Source organism: Cannabis sativa, chromosome 3 (assembly GCF_029168945.1).
Source record: "Cannabis sativa cultivar Pink pepper isolate KNU-18-1 chromosome 3, ASM2916894v1, whole genome shotgun sequence".
NCBI classification, from domain to species: domain Eukaryota; kingdom Viridiplantae; phylum Streptophyta; class Magnoliopsida; order Rosales; family Cannabaceae; genus Cannabis; species Cannabis sativa.
Window position 1 is genome coordinate 2,011,083 of NC_083603.1, and position 21,024 is coordinate 2,032,106.

The 21,024-nt window shown below is 30.9% G+C and overlaps 2 protein-coding genes across 3 annotated transcripts; one reads left to right on the forward strand and one right to left on the reverse strand.

The window, feature by feature from the left end:
- The first annotated feature begins 71 nt into the window (after window positions 1-71).
- On the forward strand, window positions 72-5,068 carry LOC115711679 (carotenoid 9,10(9',10')-cleavage dioxygenase 1). 2 transcript variants are annotated; one of them, XM_030640056.2, is made up of 14 exons: window positions 72-461; window positions 1,857-1,927; window positions 2,052-2,066; window positions 2,194-2,305; window positions 2,382-2,481; window positions 2,851-2,913; window positions 3,031-3,141; window positions 3,214-3,398; window positions 3,476-3,614; window positions 3,696-3,813; window positions 3,897-3,998; window positions 4,341-4,595; window positions 4,681-4,792; window positions 4,880-5,068. In XM_030640056.2, the coding sequence occupies exons 1-14, from the start codon at window positions 195-197 to the stop codon at window positions 4,907-4,909; spliced, it is 1,680 nt and encodes a 559-aa protein (XP_030495916.2). In that variant the 5' UTR covers window positions 72-194; the 3' UTR covers window positions 4,910-5,068. The 2 variants fall into 2 exon arrangements, with proteins under 2 accessions (XP_030495916.2, XP_030495917.2); XM_030640057.2 differs by having other exon boundaries at window positions 3,717-3,813.
- An 828-nt stretch (window positions 5,069-5,896) lies between these two features.
- On the reverse strand, window positions 5,897-10,165 carry LOC115711680 (nuclear transcription factor Y subunit A-7). The gene is made up of 7 exons (XM_030640058.2): window positions 9,781-10,165; window positions 8,916-9,198; window positions 7,755-7,867; window positions 7,591-7,662; window positions 7,150-7,320; window positions 6,323-6,772; window positions 5,897-6,236 (listed from the first exon to the last, which is right to left on the reverse strand). The coding sequence occupies exons 2-6, from the start codon at window positions 9,169-9,171 to the stop codon at window positions 6,368-6,370; spliced, it is 1,017 nt and encodes a 338-aa protein (XP_030495918.2). The 5' UTR covers window positions 9,172-9,198; window positions 9,781-10,165; the 3' UTR covers window positions 5,897-6,236; window positions 6,323-6,367.
- Between the last annotated feature and the right edge of the window lie 10,859 nt (window positions 10,166-21,024).

A 21,024-nucleotide genomic window follows, 5' to 3' on the forward strand; every position in this document is an offset into this window, starting at 1 on the left:
ATATGATTGAGTACTTCAACATTATGTAGGCCAATAGAAATAGAGACTACTAGAGACTATTATTGTGTTACATAATATGTGATCTATATAGACATGTGGAAGAATTGCAACCATCCAAATTAACTATATCAAACACACATATCTCATCTCATTTATAAACATTTCTTCAATAATAATTAAGCAAAAAAAAAATCATGGGAGTAAGTGAGGAGGAGATTGAGAAATATAGGAACTACTATAATGGGAAAAGAGAGAAAGAAATAAGTGAAGTGAATCCAAAACCCAACAATGGATTGGCTTCTAAGCTCATTGATTGGTTTGAAAAGCTTGTTGTGAAGCTTATGTACTATAACAACTCTTCTTCTTCTTCTTCAGCTCTTCATTTTCTCTCAGGCAATTTCACCCCGAATCGCCATGAAACACCTCCAACTAAGGATCTCCATGTGCTTGGTTACCTTCCTGTTAGTACCTCTTTTACTATATATATTCTTTAATTTGTTCATGTTCAAAAATGTACTTAAATCAACTTGTGTATTTATAAATTATAACTATATATAATTACCAAGGGGAAAAAACTATACTAGTATATGTATATGTTTTTTTATTAGGGATTGGAACTTGAGGAAGGAGTTGGAGGTTGATTTTATTTTGTTGTTTGAATTTTAAAAAAATAATTATTTAGTTTTAAATATTTAAGGGTAAATACCATTTTGAACCCTGTATTTTACAAAAGTTATTAATTAGACCCTCTGTTTTGTTAAATGACAAAATGAACCTTATATTTTCCAAAATAGTAAATATAGAACCCTGAGTTCAATTTTCAACAACTTTATTTTTTAATATAACCAACTTTACAATTTCTAACACGAACAGATACAGAAAGTGCAACTAATTTTGTCATAACATTTCTAGATTAAATTATTATTAAGTTTTATTTTGACAAAAAATCAGTTCATGATCTTATTTGTATAATGTTAGAAAACATAGGGTCCATATTGTCATTTAACAAAACACGTGGTCCAAAATAGTATTTACCCAATATTTAATTAGTGATTTATTGATTTTGATGATGTGAAAAAAAAAAATAGTGAATTATAATTAAATATGAAAAAAAAAATATATCTAAATTAATCAATTCATTCCACACTTTTGCAAACTAAATTTAAATTGGGGAATTTTTAATTTTATGGTTTTTAAAGTATAAGTTTTTAAAAATATGGTTTTTTTTTTTAAAAAAAAAGTTATTTTATGGGAAAATTAAAAAACATAGAAAAAAAATAACATAAGGTACTTGGTTACCCCTCTGGTTACCATAAGGGTAGTTGGTTATCTTTACTTGATTTTTCTATATATTTAAGCTTTCTTCAATTTTTCCATAAAATAACCTTTTTCAAAAGGGAAAAAAAAGTTATATTTTTGAACAAAAAATATAAAAGCCCATAAAATTATAATTTCCTCTTATAATTTGATACAAAATATAAAATTGACACTGTGTATTGAATTGAACGAACACCAACAAATTTTAAAAAAATAAAACTCATATTATGTTTAAAATTACCAAAATAACCTTATTGATTTTACTAGTTCTGTAAGATATAAGATTTGGATAGATGCTCACCGATTTTTTTATTCTTCTATAATAGTTGATTTTTGATTTAATAAAATCGTTTAAAAATCACTCTTCTAGTTGATTAGTCTAAATTTAGAGTGGCTTCATCGAAATAATATGATTTTTTTTTTTGGCTCAACTTAATTTTATAGGTAGAAAAAATAATAATTATTATTTTTAAGAATGATTAATATATTACTCATTGTTCCAAAATCCACAATTTTTTATGTGCATTTTTGTTATGCAGGAATGTTTAAATGGAGAATTTGTTAAAGTGGGACCTAATCCCAAGTTTAATCCAGTTTCTGGATATCATTGGTACATAATAATTTCATTCATTTTATTTACATTCTTAACATTTAATTACATCTTTTATCATAATATTGAAATCACTTCAACTATAATTTTACTTATGTTCTTTAATTAATTTCTCTTTGTGTAGGTTTGATGGAGATGGGTGTGTCATCTTATGCTCTCTCACTAATTTTTTTTCACCAATTAAATGATATAATCTCAATTCAAATTTTTAAAACACCAACATTTTCTTTAGTTATAAATACATTTTGAAATAATTTAATTTGCAGTATGGTTCATGGCGTGAGAATTAAAGATGGAAAAGCAACGTACGTTTCTCGTTTTGTAAAAACTTCGCGTCTTAAACAAGAAGAATATTTTGGAGGTGCTAAAATTTTGAAGGTATGAACTTGAAGAATATTAATTAAAATGTTTTTGTGTGTTAATTATATATGTATTTTAAATGTGTAATTTTCAGTTTGGAGATCTTAAGGGGATATTTGGACTACTCATGCTCAGCCTTTATATGCTTAGACAAAAATTCAAAGTATTAGACCTTTCATATGGATTTGGAACAGGTATACTTTATGAACTTATATTTTGTTATGTAATTAGAAAATGTATTAGAGAGGCTAATCAACTTACTATTCCATAATTTAGGCTGAAAATTGACAAAACTTGACGAGAAATACTAAAGGACACTCATGATGACTAGTACCATTATAAGCTGTATCTCTACTATACAATTCAATATCAGATCCTTACTTATTTTACTTTAATAATGAGTATAGAAAAATCGCTAACCATTCATAGAATGTCACCTCATAGTAGGATCAAACCCAATTGATGAATTTTGTAAAATTCTAGTTTATTCATAATAAAATTGATCATCGAAACCATTTTGTCTCGAATTTACAAAACGGGATCCTCTCATTGTTTTCTTTCAGCTAATACAGCTCTTGTATATCACCATGGAAAACTTCTAGCACTTCATGAGGGAGACAAACCTTGTAAGCATTATAGATTTTGAATTGCTATGGTAATGGAATTTTTAGCCCTTCTTGCATGACTAAACTATTAGCCCTTCTTGCATGACTAAACTATTATTATCCATGTTTCATTTTCAGATGTACTTAAAGTGTTGGAAGATGGAGATTTACAAACACTAGGCATGCTTGACTATGACAAGAGATTGACACATCCATTCACTGCTCATCCAAAAATTGATCCATGTACCGGTAAGATAGAAAAGTTTTGGTAGTCAAAACATAATGAATTTCGGTTTTGATGCAAAGGTCTTGATTATGTAGGTGAGATGTTTACGTTTGGTTACTCGCAAACTCCGCCTTATATTACTTATCGAGTTATTTCGAAGGAAGGTTTCATGCACGATCCAGTACCGATTACTATACCAAACCCTATCATGATCCATGACTTTGCCATTACTGAAAACTATGCTATTTTCATGGATCTTCCTCTCATTTTTAGTCCGAAGGTATATAGTTTGCTCTCACAAGATTTGAGGTTTGAATTAGATGTAGAAAGTTTATTTCGTTTATTGTTCAATGTCAGGACATGGTTACAAAAAACAAGCTTATAATCTCATTTGACACTACCAAAAAAGCGCGATTTGGTGTGCTTCCACGGTATGCAAAGGACGAGCTTCTAATCAAATGGTTTGAGCTTCCGAATTGCAACATTTTCCACAATGGTACAATTCTTAGTACTGAATTAATCAATCTTTGTCATTGGCATGAGTTTTTGACATTGTTTTACAACTAAATTTCATTAGCTAATGCGTGGGAGGAGGAAGACGAAGTTGTTCTAATCACTTCCCGAATTGAGAATCTCGATTTGGACATGCTCAATGGAACTATAAACAAAAAGCCTTATAGCATCCCAAATGAATTGTAAGATGGTTTTGATTCCTATTTAATGGTACAAAAAGCTTGATCTCTTTAGATTTTTCTAATATGGAATGTTATTACTTTAGGTATGAGATGAGATTTAACATGGAAACTGGTCTAGCATCACAAAGAAAACTCTCAGCACCAGCTGTAGATTTTCCTAGGGTGAACGAAAGCTACACCGGCAGGTATGGACCTCCTTCATTTTCGAAACTTTCTAATTTCTAGTAAGTTTACTATACAAATCCAAACTATTGCTACCTAATTCGACAATTAGGTAACAAAGGAAGGGATATAACTAAGCAATAGAGTACCACATTGATGTGGTGGAAGTTATCAATTCGAGTGCAATCCACAGACAACCAATGCTAAACGGTCATAATAAAGTTTACAAGTTGTTTGGCCTGATAAGAAAAAGTCACCTAGCTTGAACTGGAATCGAAACTCATACCAAATGTACATACTTCATTGCACTATTTATGATGTTCTTCCACTTAACAAAATTTTCTTGTGTGTGCATATGAAATCAGGAAGCAACGTTATGTGTATGGAACTAGACTAGACAGTCATCCTAGAGTAACAGGCATAGTCAAATTCGATCTAGAGGCCGAACCAGATAACAGTAAAACAAGCCTTGAAGTTGGTGGAAATGTTCAAGGCCTATACGACATGGGACCTAATCGGTTTGGTTCCGAGGCAGTATTTGTTCCTAAGGTGAATGGAGTTTCATCACAAGAGGAAGATGATGGTTACCTGATATTCTTTGTACACGATGAAAACTCCGGGTACTGCCTCCATTGTTGAAAACATCTTGACTATATAACTATTTCGGTCTCTCACTGTATAAACAAAGTTAAATTTGCTATGCAGAAAATCAACAGTTCATGTAATTGATGCAAAAACAATGTCAGATGATCCAGTGGCTGTTGTTGAATTACCTAGTAGAGTTCCATATGGATTCCATGCCTTGTTTGTCACTGAGGTCAGTATTCCATGCCATCTTTAATCTCAAAAACAATACCAAAGAAATGGTTAGTGTTATAATTATGATTTTGATAAATTTTTGCAGGAACAGCTTCAAGAACAAGCAAAGCTCTGAACTTTAAATCTGGGTTTTCACTTGCTATGTAAAAATCATGAATGGTTTGACTTTGTGTGAATAAGTAAAAAAGCTCTGAACTTTAAATCTTGTTTCACTTGCTCCCATGTTTTTGGACTAAATAATTTAATTAATAATGAATGATTGACTTTGTTTAAATTGGAAAAGCTCTGAACTTTAAATCCCCTTATGTAATGTTCTCACCTAATTTCTATATCTGGACCTAATAATGTACTTCTACACCAAAAAAGATTCCACCATTGTAATAAACAACTTTTAAACATTTATGGGTTAAGTAGGTTTGACCTAATTTCATACCAAAAATCTCATCTTTTTCATCAGAAGAATCAAAACCCACCCATCAAATTTAAAAACAATAAAAAAGAAATATTAAAATCCCTCAGTTAAGCCAGATATCAGCCTTGGAAATGGGGGAAGGTAGCCATGAAATTGAAAAAGAACAGCAGTGGTTCCTCAAAACCTCTCTGTTATATTTACAGGGAAAGGGAGCACCAAAGGCATGGAATTTCAATTCTAAACATAGCATACCTTTTTAACCATCCTCTGATTACTAAACTTTTCATCATTGGGACTAACTCTATTCACAATTTTTTCCAAAAAAAGAAAAGAAAAAGGCTTGCATCCTCCATAGCTAGGGTTCTTCTCTTCCCTTCTCTTTCTTCCTTTCAATCTTTTAGAATTTATAGGAGTTAAGAGGGTTTATAATAAAATGACTTGGAGTTGTATATGGCCCAAAAAAGGAGTCATTTAGGCCCATTTATGGCCCAATACAAAAATATTAATGGTGAATCTTAAGAAAAATGATCACACAGAACAAATTCTCCATGAAATCAAATGTTAATGTCAAGCCATGACTGTTGCTTTTGTCATTTTCATTAGAGAGAGAAAAAAAAAGTGAGCATTTTTTTTACATCATTGTTTTCTCATTAATAAATAAAGAAAAAGATTACTCATTTAACAAAGTAATTAGAAACAAGCAAACCCTTTGTTCCATATATATATAAAAATGTCTACAAGCTTTTGAAACATTAAAGATTCACATAACTTCTCTAATCAACTCATTTCACAAACCATTTCCTATACTAATTGTTTTTCTGCTAAAATTTCACAAAAGGGGTAGTGAGCAAAATGTAAACTTGATTAAGGATTTGTTTTAGAGTTGAGATTCTTCATTTCACCTAACATAGTTATACAAAGTTGTTTGAAGTAACCAAAGCCAAGAATGAATTGCCTGATATAGACACACACACAAGAAAGGTTTCCCTTTGAGCTGAAATGGGGTGTCTGTGTCTCCCCTCAGCATCACCTGAAAACCGTAGTTCGATTTGGTTAGCATCAAAGATAGACGACGATAGGTTCGATATTAAGAAGTGGGGTTTTATAGTACTATACCAGTTTACTGATGTTGGGGGAGAACTACATCCCCTTGAGGATCTTTCATTTGATGGAGATTGCCCCATGAGAGGAGCCATTCAACCTCATGCTTTTCCTCTCCCGGCCCAAGCAATCAACTTCCTGGTCATCAGTGAATCGTAAATCATATGCTGATGACAAGCCATGGCCGTTGTTGTTGTTGTTGTTGCTTTTGCCGTTTCCATTGGAGTGAGTCTGCATTTTCCCCATATCTCCAACCATGGATCCCGGCCTGCCCTTCTGGATACTAGAAGAATCCACATTTCGATCACGGGTTGATTGTGTTGATTGGTTTCCATTAGAATTTGAGCCATTTTCCGAAGTGGAACTCACAGCATTGTCATCTGCCTTTTTAGTGTTTAGAAAGCGGCCTCCACAGCCTCTTGCCCTTCTCATCGCGTGCTGATGTCGAGACTCATGAAGATATGGCTGTAGAAAATTGTGAATACAGCTAAAAAAGTTATATACTTGTATAATCCTGAAAAGAATCTTCCTTTCATTATCAAGATTCTAATGTCATAACTAATTTTTAGTGAAATATATGAATGCTTTGACCCTCAAAAAATAACATCGTTACAGCCAAGCCAACAAGACTAGTTGGCACAGAACAAAGTAGTATCTAGTTCGGTTGCATTATTTCTTCCAATTATTATCTTCGACTTGGCAGGCTCTGAACTGGGTAACAACCGAGGCAGCCAACCACCAAATCCAAAGCTCTCAGCCAATTAAGCCGCCTACTATCTTCGTTACCATGAAGAATTACACAGATACTGAAAACTTTAATACAATAAGTTCGTAACTCTTACCTTTCTACCTTTTATTGCTTTCTTTTCAAGCTCAGCCTTCGCTCGTGACTGTCTTCGTCTCAATATACCATGATACTGCTTTGCATTAACATAAACAGGCTCCTCTTCCATTTCAAGGGGCAGAGGCATTCTACCAGGAGTAGGATACATGCCATATAAGTGAGGAGGTACCTGCCATCATACCGAAAACATCGTTCTAATTCTGGTGCATAACATAAATCTCGACCTTTCAAACAATTGCTAGTTTCTAAAAATTAAATTAAAGTGTGCCGATAATCACGTAAAAATTAAACCCGAGTGATGCACGCCACAAAACACCGTAACTTTGACATCTATTGACATTTTGTTATAATGAACTTGTTAGCTAAATCAGTGTGTTGAATGGAAAACTCAAGATTTACATTAACTATAGTAAACAAAAAACTCCAAATATCTTCTTACCATAGGTTGGGGTCCGTACGGAGTCATTACTCCACCATAATTTGGATCACCATAAGGATATGGTGTTAGAACCTGCAAAATATGTAAAGAACAAACATGTATTCTTGAGATCAACCAAAAGAAAACATATCCATATAGAGAAAGAAGGAGGTGGGGATACTTACAATTGAGTGACCAACAAGTTCCATTTGAGCATTTGGATCAAGATGTTCGCCCATTGTGAGCATAGTCGAGGATGGAGCAGTTTTGGCATGGTGTTCGGATCCATTAGTCCCATCTACAATAGTTTTCATGAGTTTACATAACTTCCAATAAAAAAACAGGATTAACTGCAAAAATAACATAACATAAGCTTGAACTATCGGCAGTTCACATAGTTCCCCCCTCTCTCCCGCAAATTCTAGCAAGGAGCTGAGTGACCCCATAGCTCTAATTGGACAAAAACACTTATAAAAATGTTAAACACCCCGAAAGGGATATATAACGAAACTGGTGTAGCAATTTTGGATTGGTTTGCTCACTGTAATTTGGCAGTTTTGAGTTAATTGGTAGCCACTAGCCAATGCTGCTGCTGCTGTCTCGGGACGAGCAGCAGTATCCAAACCATTAACCGATCCTAGGTACCATTGTTTTGCTAATTCTATTCTTGCAGGTGAAGCAAGTGCCATTTGTAATGTATTTTGTTTTCTCTTTTCTCATCAAAACCTAATGCTTACTCACTCAAAGTAAAATTCGATTAAGAGATATTTATCAGATGAACACCAATTGCTCTAATGAGATGAAAACACTTGAAATTGAAACTTCAAGTTTAAAACCTCAAAGTAGATAAGATATTCTATTCTTCCAAGGAAGGCAAGTTCTTTTTCATCAAAGCCTAATATTATAATCATAAGATTTATAACCCATGATAAAAAGAGATAATAATAAGGGTAAATTACGACATAAGTACCCAAAGTTTTAAATTTATAAGCGGCATAAACTTAAAGTTTATTTTTAGCGGCATAAGTACTCAATGTTTGTAAAACTGTAATTTTCTTCCAGACCCCGTTTTAAATTTATTAAAAAAACATTTAAAAGTAACTGATACTACATGTTTCTATCTAAATCCAATAATTTAGAATTTGGACCTTATATGTGCCATGTTTAAGACAGTAACAGAGTCTGTACTGACGAAATTAGAGAAAAATAACAGTTTTCCAAACATGGAGTACTTATGCCGCTAAAAATAAACATTGAATTTATACTACTTACAAACTTAAAACGTTAGGTACTTATGCCGCTATTTACCTTAATAATAATAATAATTCAGATTATATCTAATCTACCAGATTGTGAAGCTGTAGTTGCAGAAACTTCTTTGTGGTAATTAGCACCATCTCCACCATCATCAACAACTCTACCATTTGCATGTTCTACCACAAAAGATGATTTTGAAGTAGTCTCACTTTCACCTATGGCTGTTCCTGTATTATTAGTTCCCATTTCCCGCCACCATGGTTGACTGTAAACACTTGTCTGAAACACATTACTTCCACTGAGTTGTGGCCTCCTTTCTTCATGTTCAGCTTTCCCAGGCATCATTCACAAACTTTCTACACCTATTCAAAACTAAGAAACAAAAAAAAAAAAAACCAATAAAATTTAGTTTCCATTTATGTAAATTTAACTAAAAGTTAGGATCATCATCATCATCATCCAACTAATTCACAAGAAAATCATTAGCTTCAAAAAATAACAAATTGATTTAAACTTTAAAAAGTAATTTTTGGTTACATAAAGAAGAAGAAAAAAATGCATGCAAACACTAAAATTCCAAAAAGAGGAAAATTTTAACAACTTAGTCAACCAATAAATTTGACATGCAATTCTCAATCTATATATAAATACAAATATATATATATATATGTATATATATATGTATAGGTCAAATTTCCAAGTGAAGTTTTAGTATATTATCCCACTAAAATTTGTGATCTTTACAAGTAACAAATAAAATTAAAAATTCAATCTTTTTTTCTGTAAATAGGGATTTGAGTAAGCTTATCATTACAAACCCAAAATTCAATCTTTTTCAGTTATATTGATTCAACACCAAAAGAAATCAAAGCCCAGAAATTCAGAATCAAAATTCTCCATGAAAACAGAAAGCAAAGACTTCAAAAAAGGAGTTAACAGAAAAAGGAAAGTTACCAGAGGAAACTGGAGGGAAAAAAAACCCTTTCAATGGATTAACAAGGTGTGAACAGAAACCCTAACCAAGTTTTGGGCTTTCAGAGCTTCCAATTGAGTCCCATTTTCTCTCTCTCTCTCTCTCTCTCTCTCTGCAACCTTAAAGAGAGACAGTGGAAGATGACGGATACAAAAGCATTTAAAATAATTATTATTATTATTTTAAATAATAATAAAAATAATTACAATAAAAAATAAAATAAGCAAATTTTATTTTGTTTTCTTTTGTTTTGTTTTTTATGTGTATTTTTTTAATTAATTTATTTATTTTGGTGATTAATCCACGTAAAGCAAAGGTCACTTTCTTGGTGACATATTAATTACCAATTAATTTGAAATTACCAAACTACCCTTATTCATTTTATTTTATTTCTTTTTGTGTTCCTTTATTTTATAATAAAGAAATTTGACCTTTTAACTAATCACCACTATTTAACTAGCATTATACTATTTTACTACTATTAGTTAATTTATTATAATATCTTCAAATACTTTTTGTGTTTTAGATAATATCTTGTTAAATAGCATTATGTTATTAGTTAATTTAAAGAATTATTTTATATACTATTTTTTAAATTTATGGTTTAGATTGCTCAAATAGTTTTTATGTAAGTTGTTATATAAATTTTTATTGCGATTTAAGTTGTTTCGTTAGTTGCTATGTGTGTTGTTGTGTAAATTTCTGTAAAATACAAATAAAACGGTTTTGAAGTATAAGAATTAAAAAACTCCTCTCCATAACTTTTTTCATACTTTTTTGTATTTTTTTTTTAATTTTAATTTTTAATTATTCAAGTTAATTTTGACTAAAAAAACAAAAGAATAAATGATAATGATTTTTTTTAATAAAAATATCATTGGAAATCATTTTTAGTATCATTAATCATTATATAAGATGGAAATGATACAATTGTTAATTTTTTGAGGTTAGCACTAAACCATTTTTAATTAATTAATAGAAAATTAAAGTAAGAAGATAAGAGTGTTTATATTAATAAACTTAAACTTGTTTAGGAGAAGATAGGAATAAACAAAAAATAAATAAATACTATTTAATTGAAATCAACTTCTATCTTATCTTCAAATATTCTTCTTTATCAACAAGCTTTGATAATATTATATAAGAAATTAGTAAAAGTTGTCAAATGTAAGATTTTTTTGGTTAAAGAATTTTTTAAACTTAGCTTATGACTAAAAAGGTAATATTATAATGTCATCTTTTTATTTAAAAAATATTAATAAAATAAATAAAACAAAACACATGTTTTGAGTTTTTCATGACTTTTGGTTGAAAGTTGAAAATTAATGTGAAAATAGTAAATATTTCAAAAAAAGTAACAAAATAGTAGAAATATTAACCAAATTTAGACCAAAACAAAAAAAAATTATGTCAAAAAATAGTTGTGGAGTCTCTTTTGGACAATCTTTAAGGAAAAAATCAAAATTGAGTCATTTGATTTTTTTTCTTTTTTACCAAAATATGGTATAAAAAAAATATGCAAAAACTGTTGGATTAAAAAATCCTTTGTGGGCACATATGTATAATGTATATGCTATTATAAAGTGTGATACGAAATTAAGTGACCAATTATGTTATGGGTATCAAAAGGGTATTAAAGTGTCATGGAATTAATGTGTAGATACCATAAGTTAATTTATAATTTGTTGAGGGGCCAAATTATAAATACCCAAGAGTTATTCTAAGATGACTCTATAAATAGGTAGTGGTCCCCAAGAAACACTAGGGTTTCTGTATTCTCTCCTTCCCCATCAGAGAAAATACTTTAGAAAATAGTGTATTCTTGGAAGATCAAAACCTTCTCTGCAATCTCCAACAATGACTTCAGGTTAGTGCTTCCGCTGATCTTTTATCATCATCTTCTTCTCTAATTTAGCAAAGGCTTTATAGATCTATATGATTTAAGGTTTTCTACATTAAAGCACTTTAGGAATATGTTTAGATCTGTGATTTATATATTTCTTTGAGTGTTTTATAAACCCTAACAAGTGGTACCAGAGCCACCTTTGTTGAATTAATTGAAGATCTGATGATTTTTGTTTATGAAATTTGGGGATTTTAAAAATTAGGATTTTAATTTTTCTTTAAATAATATTGTGCTGCAATATTTGGCAGTTTTAGTTTCAATGTAAAAATATATATATTGAATTTTTTGGTTGATATTGAAAAATTTTGATTCATGAATACATGATATATTCTGATTGGTGTTATGTATCACTGATTGGAAATTCAGTATTGTTTATATTCTTTGATCGGCGTTGTTTGCTTCAATGTTAAGTGTACTGATATGTATATCTTTAGAATTAATTTCGGTGTGTGTATACATCATAATATCATTATGTAATTGCCGATTTTTATATGGATTCAAAGATGCCGATTTATATATATATATTTTATGTTGGCTTCAGTAATCAACTTTTCCGTTTTTTTTTGTTTTGTTCTGGTTATTGATAGAATAAGAAGTATATATATGATACGTTTACATATATGCATTACTCTAACTAAAGCCCCAGCCCAAAATAAATTAGATTGATTCTTGTTTAGCTTAAGCGTTTGAGCACATATATGTTTTATTAAAGATTAAGCATATATATATATGTGATAGTATATTTTAGTAAATATATATTTTGTGCAAACAATTTAATTCAAATTTTGGTGTTGGTTTATGACTAATATTTTAAGTAAATTAATTGAAACAATATGTCGCCAAAGTGACCTCTTTTGTGTAGATTAATTTATTTAAATATTAGGATGGTTGTATGTTTGTAATTGATGCTTATATTGACTAGCCCAAAGGTAAGTAAATATTTTGCTAGATTTCAAACATACCTGTGGCGATAAATGTGTGACAATTATAAGGTATTTTGTGTGAGCAATACGTTAGTCCAAAGATTGACCTATTGTTTGGCACAGTTTTATTGTCAATATTTGATTGCTACACCAAGAGTACCGCTTACAGTTAATATTACTGTCCAAAGACTTGATATTAATGTGTGTTTGGTATCTTGAGATGGGATTAACCAAATTTTGAATCTATTGTTTAATTATGCATATTAATGTGAGCTTGTTTTATTTGTTCTATATTCAGCTAGTTCATCTTCTGCTGCTTCAATATCTGCTAACATTAATTCTATTCCTATGCTTAATGGGACCAATTTCAAGGATTGGAAAAGGAACCTACTTATAGTTCTGGGATGTATGGATTTAGACCATGCACTAAGGAATGAACAACCTGCACCTCTCACTAAGGAAAGTTCCCATGATGATAAAAGGGAATTTGAGAGGTGGGATCGTTCAAATCGCATGAGTCTAATGATTATGAAACACAGCATTCCAGAAGCCTTTTGGGGCACGTAATCGAAGGGGTTACTATGGCTAAAAATTTCCTTGAACAAATTGAGGAACGTTTTGCTAAAAACGATAAGGTTGAAATGACAACACTTCTTGGTTCTTTAATGAACATGAAGTATAAGGGTCAAGGAAATGTAAGGGAGTACATTATGGAAATGCATCATATTGTCTCAAGATTAAGGACACTTAAGATTGAGCTTTCAGATGATGTACTTGTACTCATGGTTTTGTTAACGCTTCCTCCACAGTTTAACCAATTTAAAATTAGTTACAATTGTCAAAAGGAGAAATGGACTCTCAACGAGCTTATTTCTCATTGTGTGCAAGAGGAAGAAAGGTTGAAAAAGGAAAAAACCGAAAGTGCTCATTTGGCCACTACTCCTAAGGATAAGGGCAAGAAAAGGAAATTTGAGAATGAAGCTGCTAAGGGTCCAGTTCAAAAGAAACAACAACATGATTCTAAGGGTTGTTTCTTTTGTGACCAACTTTGGACATGTGAAGAAAGATTGTGCCAAATATCACGCATGGCGTGTAAAGAAAGGTATTAATCTTGCTTTGGTACGTTACGAGGTTAATTTAGTTTCGGTACCTAGAAACACTTGGTGGATAGATTACGGTGCTACTACTCACATAAGTGTTTCTATGCGGGGTTGCACGAGCTACCGAAAGCCAAGTGATGGTGAAAGATACATCTTTGTGGGCGATGGTCAATCGGTGGAAGTGGAAGCAATTGGGCATTTCAGATTGTTATTAGGAACTGGTTCTTATTTGGATTTGAAAGACACTTTTGTTGTGCCGTCTTTTAGGCAGAATTTAGTTTCTGTTTCTTTGTTGGACAAATTTGGATATTGTTGTTCATTTGGAAACAATCAGTTTACTTTGTCTTTAAATTCAAATATTATTGAACCGGTTATTTGAATACTTATGACAATCTTTATTTGTTAGAAACAATTGCATCCTATAATGAAACCTTGCATGTGGAATCACGAGGTACTAAACGCAAATTAAATAAAGAAAATTCAGCGTCATTATGGCATAAACGCTTAGGTCATATCTCAAGAGGTAGAATTGAGCGTCTTGTGTCTGATGACATTTTAGAATCTCTTGACTTCACAGATTTCAATGTCTGTGTAGATTGTATCAAGGGAAAACAGACCAAAACTAAGAGATTAGGTGCCAATAGAGCTTCAGAAGTCTTAGAATTGATTCACACAGATATTTGTGGGCCATTCCCTACGGCATCTTGGAATGGTCAACAATATTTTATATCATTCATAGACGATTACTCACGTTATGGGTACCTATATCTCATTCATGAAAAATCTCAGTCTGTGGACGTGTTCAAAGCTTACAAAGCTGAAGTTGAGAATCAACTCAACAAAAGGATTAAGAACGTCAAATCTGATCGTGGTGGTGAGTACTACGGTAGATATGATGGCTCAGGTGAACAACGTCCAGGACCATTTGCTAAATTCCTAGAGGAATGTGGTATTGTCCCACAGTACACCATGCCAGGATCACCTAGCATGAATGGTGTTGCTGAGAGACGAAATAGGACTCTTAAGGATATGGTAAGGAGCATGATCGCTCATTCTACCTTACCAGAGTCCCTACGGGGAGAAGCATTAAAGACGGCGGCTTACATTACGAATAGAGTACCAAGTAAAGCGATTGCAAAAACACCTTATGAGCTTTGGACGAATGTCGAAAGCCTAGTCTAAAGCATTTCCACATTTGGGGATGTCAGTGAGGCAAGGCCTTATAGGCCACATGAAAATAAATTGGACTCCAAAACAATTAGCTGCTACTTTATTGGTTATTCTGAGCGATCTAGGGGCTATAAGTTTTATGATCCCACTGTCAGAAATATTTTTGAGACGGGAACTGCAACATTTTTTGAGGATGTTGAATTTGGGGGGAGAAATAAGGTTAGAGACATTGTTTTTGAGGAGGAATTGAATTCAAACTCAGTTCCTACTATCATTTTAGACGTGTTCGGGCTTCCACACTGTCATTGATCAAGAAATGAATCCGAACCTCAACAAGATAATGTTGAACAACTCCCAAATCAAAATGAGGCTATTGTTCCAGAAGAACAAATTCAACACCCTCAAGAACAAGAGCCATTAAGGAGGTCCACAAGAGAGAGAAGAAATGCTATTTCAGATGACTATTTTGTATTTCTTCAAGAACATGAGGATGAAATTGGAATGATGGAAGATGATCCAATCAACTTGCATCGAAAGCCATGAAAAGTTCTAACTCTCAAAAGTGGATTGATGCCATGGATGAAGAGAATAAGTCTATGCAAGACAATAAAGTTTGGGAAGTTGTCCCATTACCAGAAGGTGTAAAACCAATTGGTTGTAAGTGGTTACTTAAAACCAAGAAGGATGAATATGGTAATGTGGTGAGATTTAAGGCACGTCTTGTAGCAAAAGGCTATACTCAGAAACAAGGCATTGATTATACAGAGACTTTCTCTCCGGTTTCATCGAAAGACTCTTTTAGGATAATATTGGCACTTGTTGCTCATTTTGACCTTGAGTTACATCAGATGGATGTTAAAACAGCGTTTCTCAATGGCGACATTGATGAGACAATTTATATGGAGCAACCAGAAAACTTTGTGGTTGGTGACCCAAAGAATATGGTTTGCAAATTAAAGAAATCCATCTATGGACTCAAGCAAGCTTCTCGTCAGTGGTATCACAAGTTTCATCAAGTAATTATCTCATTTGGTTTTGAGATGAATATTATTGATGATTGTGTATATCACAAGTTCAGTGGGAGTAAATACATATTTCTGGTTCTATATGTCGATGACATATTGCTTGCTACTAATGATATAGGCTTATTGCACGAAACCAAGAGATTTTTATCTAAGCAATTTGAGATGAAAGATCTTGGTGACGCCTCTTTTGTATTAGGAATTCAAATACGTCGAGATCGTTCTCGGGGTATTCTTGGATTATCACAAAAGAGCTATATCGATAAAGTACTCAAAAGATTTGGCATGCAAGATTGTAGACTGGTGATACCCCCGTTGCTAAAGGAGACAAATTCGGTCTTAGACAATGCCCTAAAAGTACCTTGAAATTCGGGAAATGAAAAAGATTCCCTATGCATCGGTTGTAGGGAGTCTAATGTATCTTCGGTATGTACGCGTCCGGATATTGCGTACATTGTTGGGATGTTAGGCGGATATTTAAGCAACCCCGGTATGGACCATTGGATAGCGACAAGAGGGTTATGAGGTATCTTCAGAGAACAAAAGATTACATGCTCACATACAGGAAATCAGATCATTTGGAGGTCGTAGGGTATTCTGATTCTGATTTTGCTGGATGCCAAGATAGCAGAAGGTCTACATCAGGCTACATTTTCTTGTTAGGAGGAGCTATATCTGGAAAAGTGTCAAACGGACACTTGTAGCTTCTTCCACTATGGCGGTGAATTCGTAGCGTGTTATGAGGCATCAAATCAGGGAATATGGCTGAGAAACTTTGTCACTAGGCTGCGTATTTTGGAGAATGTTGAAAGACCACTTAAGATATTTTGTGACAATAAATCAGCAGTGCTGTATTCCAATAACAATAGGAGCTCATCCAAGTCAAAGCATATTGACATAAAGTTCCTAGTTGTGAAAGAAAGAGTGCAGAGTGGACAGATTTCCATAGAGCATATTGGGACAAACTCCATGATAGCGGATCCGCTCACAAAAGGATTACCACCCAAGGTCTTTCATGAGCACACTGCTCATATGGGTGTAGTATTACTTGAGGATATCATGATTTAGTGGGAGTTTGTATTTTCTTTGCTTTATGTTTGTTTAAGACATTTATGTATTTGGTTATTTTCTGATCAGAAATAAAGTTTTCAGTTTATTCACTCTGTTTTGTTATGTTTAAGTTTGACCTCACTTTGGTTTAAGGAGGACCAGTTGGAAATAGGCATGTTCGGTTCACATTGCATGTAATTTCCATGCTACACATCCATGATTGATCTATGTCATTTGGCTATATTTGTATATGTGACCATTGATGGGTTTAGTCATGATTGATATGACGAAAATCGCTTTGATCCTATATGGGTATAGTTGATGGACGAGATTGTTGTGAATACCTTTACATAATAGCAAATTTTGAGCTCATAAGGTTATACATTTATCAGGTAACATATGTTGCCCAAGTGGGAGATTGTTGGATTAAAAAATCCTTTGTGGGCACATATGTATAATGTATATGCTATTATAAAGTGTGATACGAAATTAAGTGACCAATTATGTTATGGGTATCAAAAGGGTATTAAAGTGTCATGGAATTAATGTGTAGATACCATAAGTTAATTTATAATTTGTTGAGGGGCCAAATTATAAATACCCAAGAGTTATTCTAAGATGACTCTATAAATAGGTAGTGGTCCCCAAGAAACACTAGGGTTTCTGTATTCTCTCCTTCCCCATCAGAGAAAATACTTTAGAAAATAGTGTATTCTTGGAAGATCAAAACCTTCTCTGCAATCTCCAACAATGACTTCAGGTTAGTGCTTCCGCTGATCTTTTATCATCATATTCTTCTCTAATTTAGCAAAGGCTTTATAGATCTATATGATTTAAGGTTTTCTACATTAAAGCACTTTAGGAATATGTTTAGATCTGTGATTTATATATTTCTTTGAGTGTTTTATAAACCCTAACAAAAACATGATTAGTAAAAAAACTTCCTTTTTAGGGAACATGGTAAAGAAATTATTATCAAGTTTTTTTTTTAATTATTTATCTTGAGATCAATTAAAAAAAATAGATGTTAAAAGGTATTAGTGGTATTTAATAATTTTTTCAGTATCATATCGCTATTAGTGCAATTAAATATCAAGTCAAATATAACATATAATATAAGATAATAACTTTAAAAAAATATTAATAATAAATCGTAAAATATTACATTTAGGTGTTACTATTATTAGTGCCTAATAACAATTCTCAATACATCATAATTAATAATAACTAATAATGTTGCATAGAATATAAGGAGACATTATATGTTTGACATACTTTTTAATCCAAAATTTAATATTTTTATTTTAAAAATAACAATAAACATGTATAATGATAATTATCAAAAGAGCAATGAATAGAGATAATAATTGAGTTTTTTATATTTAAAAAATAAAATAAAATAAAGTAACATTAATAATGCTACAATTTCAACATGTGAACCTCAATTCTACAAAAAAAAACAACAAAAATGATAATAATTATTTAGCTTAAATTTTAATTTACTTGGGTTGTTGTTTTAAATTGATTATCTTTTTTTAGTAAAAAAAAACATCATAATTAAAAAAGAGAGGAAAAAAATAGTAAAAACTTGAGAATGGACAAAATACAAAAACAGGGGTAATTTGGGGATTTTCTTGTGTATTAACTCTCAAGCCAAAAAAGTATATATTCAAAACTTTTTTTTATTATTTAAATGAAATAATTAAAGAAATAATTAGAAAAAAAAAAGATTAAATTGACAGGCTGACACTTGTAAGCTTGGCACAACGTGTCAGATCAATAATGAGTCTCATTTTGGGGCCCACTTCCACGTTTATCCCTTCTTTTATTTTTCTTTTATTTTTTTAAGAAATAATAATAATATTTGTCAAAAAATAATAATAATAATAATAATAATAATAATTTATTTTTAGTATTTTCCATCAACATGGGTTGCTTAGCTGTGTAAAAAATAATATAATATATAATTTAAGCAATGGCCTTCCTTCCTAGACGTCTTGATATTTCACTCACAATTTTTAAATAGTAAATATAAATTAATTAATTAAAAAAAGATTATTTAATAATAATAATGGAAGTTATGAAAGCTAGTGCTTGTTTAGATCTCAAAAATAAATAAAAATAAATAAATAAAGAGCTAAATTTTCATATATGGAAAGGAATTAATGTCTCTATGGATTCTAAAATTATGGAATATATATATATTGATTATTTGTTTAAATAATTTGAGGAATATTTATGTTTTGAAATTAGATTTGAGAAGGGGTTAAGTGTGCTAGTAAAATCCAACATTAAAATTAATTCATTAATTTTTGAATGATTAATTTAACTAAAGTTACCCAAAAAAATCAACTAAAAAGTTAATATGGATCAAATTTTATCACTATCACATGCAATAATCATATACAAGCCTACACATCACACTAATAATTAAATATATGAATAATCATACAATGTCAAATTATGTAGAGATCTTGAAATGGAACCCTAAGGTCTTCATGAACCAAGCAATGGCTTTTTTAGTAATAAATTTCAATTAGATTGGAAAAAAAAATAAGAAACAACAAAATATGAGGTTGGATGGTTTTTCGCAAGTAAATTGATAGTTGAGGGGATTTTGCCGTAAATTACTCATTAATAATTATTATTGATTTATTCACCATCTTAAAAAGACATTTCGATACACCCTTATAAGACATCTATTCAGCATTCATAAAAAAATTTTGTAACTTTTTTTTATGATCGTATATATTGTAACTATATAAGATAACTATAAATTTTTAAATTTTTTTAAATAGTTAACAATACTGAAAATAAGATTAAAATATTTTATTATAGACATGATTGATTTTTATATATGCGTGAAAAGTAATTGTTTGAACCTGATTTTCAACATTGTATATTAATTAGAACCTTTTGAATGTGTTCGTAACTATATTAATTATAAAATAGTCAATCCAATCTAATCAAATCTACAAAGTGGAGACATGCACACTTGTGCGGATTGGATTGAAAAATTCAAAATCTGCACTTGTGCATATTAAATGTCGATTGAAATGTAAAAGTAACCAATCCAATTTAATTCACACATATTTATATAAAATTTAAAAATTATATACAATTACTATTTCAATGTAAAAATAAATTAATAATTTAAAACTTTAATACATATAATACAAATATATTTCAAAATTTAATAGATTAAATGTTAATTATTTGAACAATTTTTTAATAAATATTAAATAAATTAATATTAAGAAGTAACTAATCTAATATAGTCGATTCTGTACTTTTGTAGATTAGATTAGATTTAAATTATTGTGCAGATTAGATAAGATCCAAAATATAAAATCCACACTTAATGTGAATTAAATACACTATGAGCAAAATAATTCAAATTGAATTGAATAAACACCTCTAACCTACAGCATATACAATCATGAAAAAATTAAATTAAAAATCTCACATAGGAGGGAGGTGTACTACAGATTTTCTGTTAGCATTTTAAGGATTTGTTATAACTAATATTTTTGGCTAATTTAATTAGCAATTTTTTCCCCCGAACTTTGACATGTACTAAATCATGCTCTCTGAATTTTTTTGGCCGTTAAAAATTCCCCCTGAACTATTAAGATTGTTAAATTTAAGGACTTATATCTAATTTCATTTAATTTTACTCCCTGAACTTTCATCCATGTTAGAATTTTTTTACTAAAATTAGATAAAAGTCCTTAAATTTAACAATCTTAATATTTCAGGGGAAATTTTTAACAGCCAAAAAAGTTCAAAGGACATTATTTGATATATACCAAAGTTCGGGAAGAAAAATTACTAATTAGCCAATATTTTTTAAAAGAAAAACACATCACCTTTGAATCACTATTCACTATTACTTAAGTTTTCAAGAGAAGTTGGCTTTCATACAAAGAAATATTAATTATTTGGCATATGTTTCATTATTTCATACCAACTTTCTGATGAAGTAAAAATCAATTTCTGCAGTACATTCATCATTATGGAAATACATTTAACACATCACTAAATAAAGAAGGTA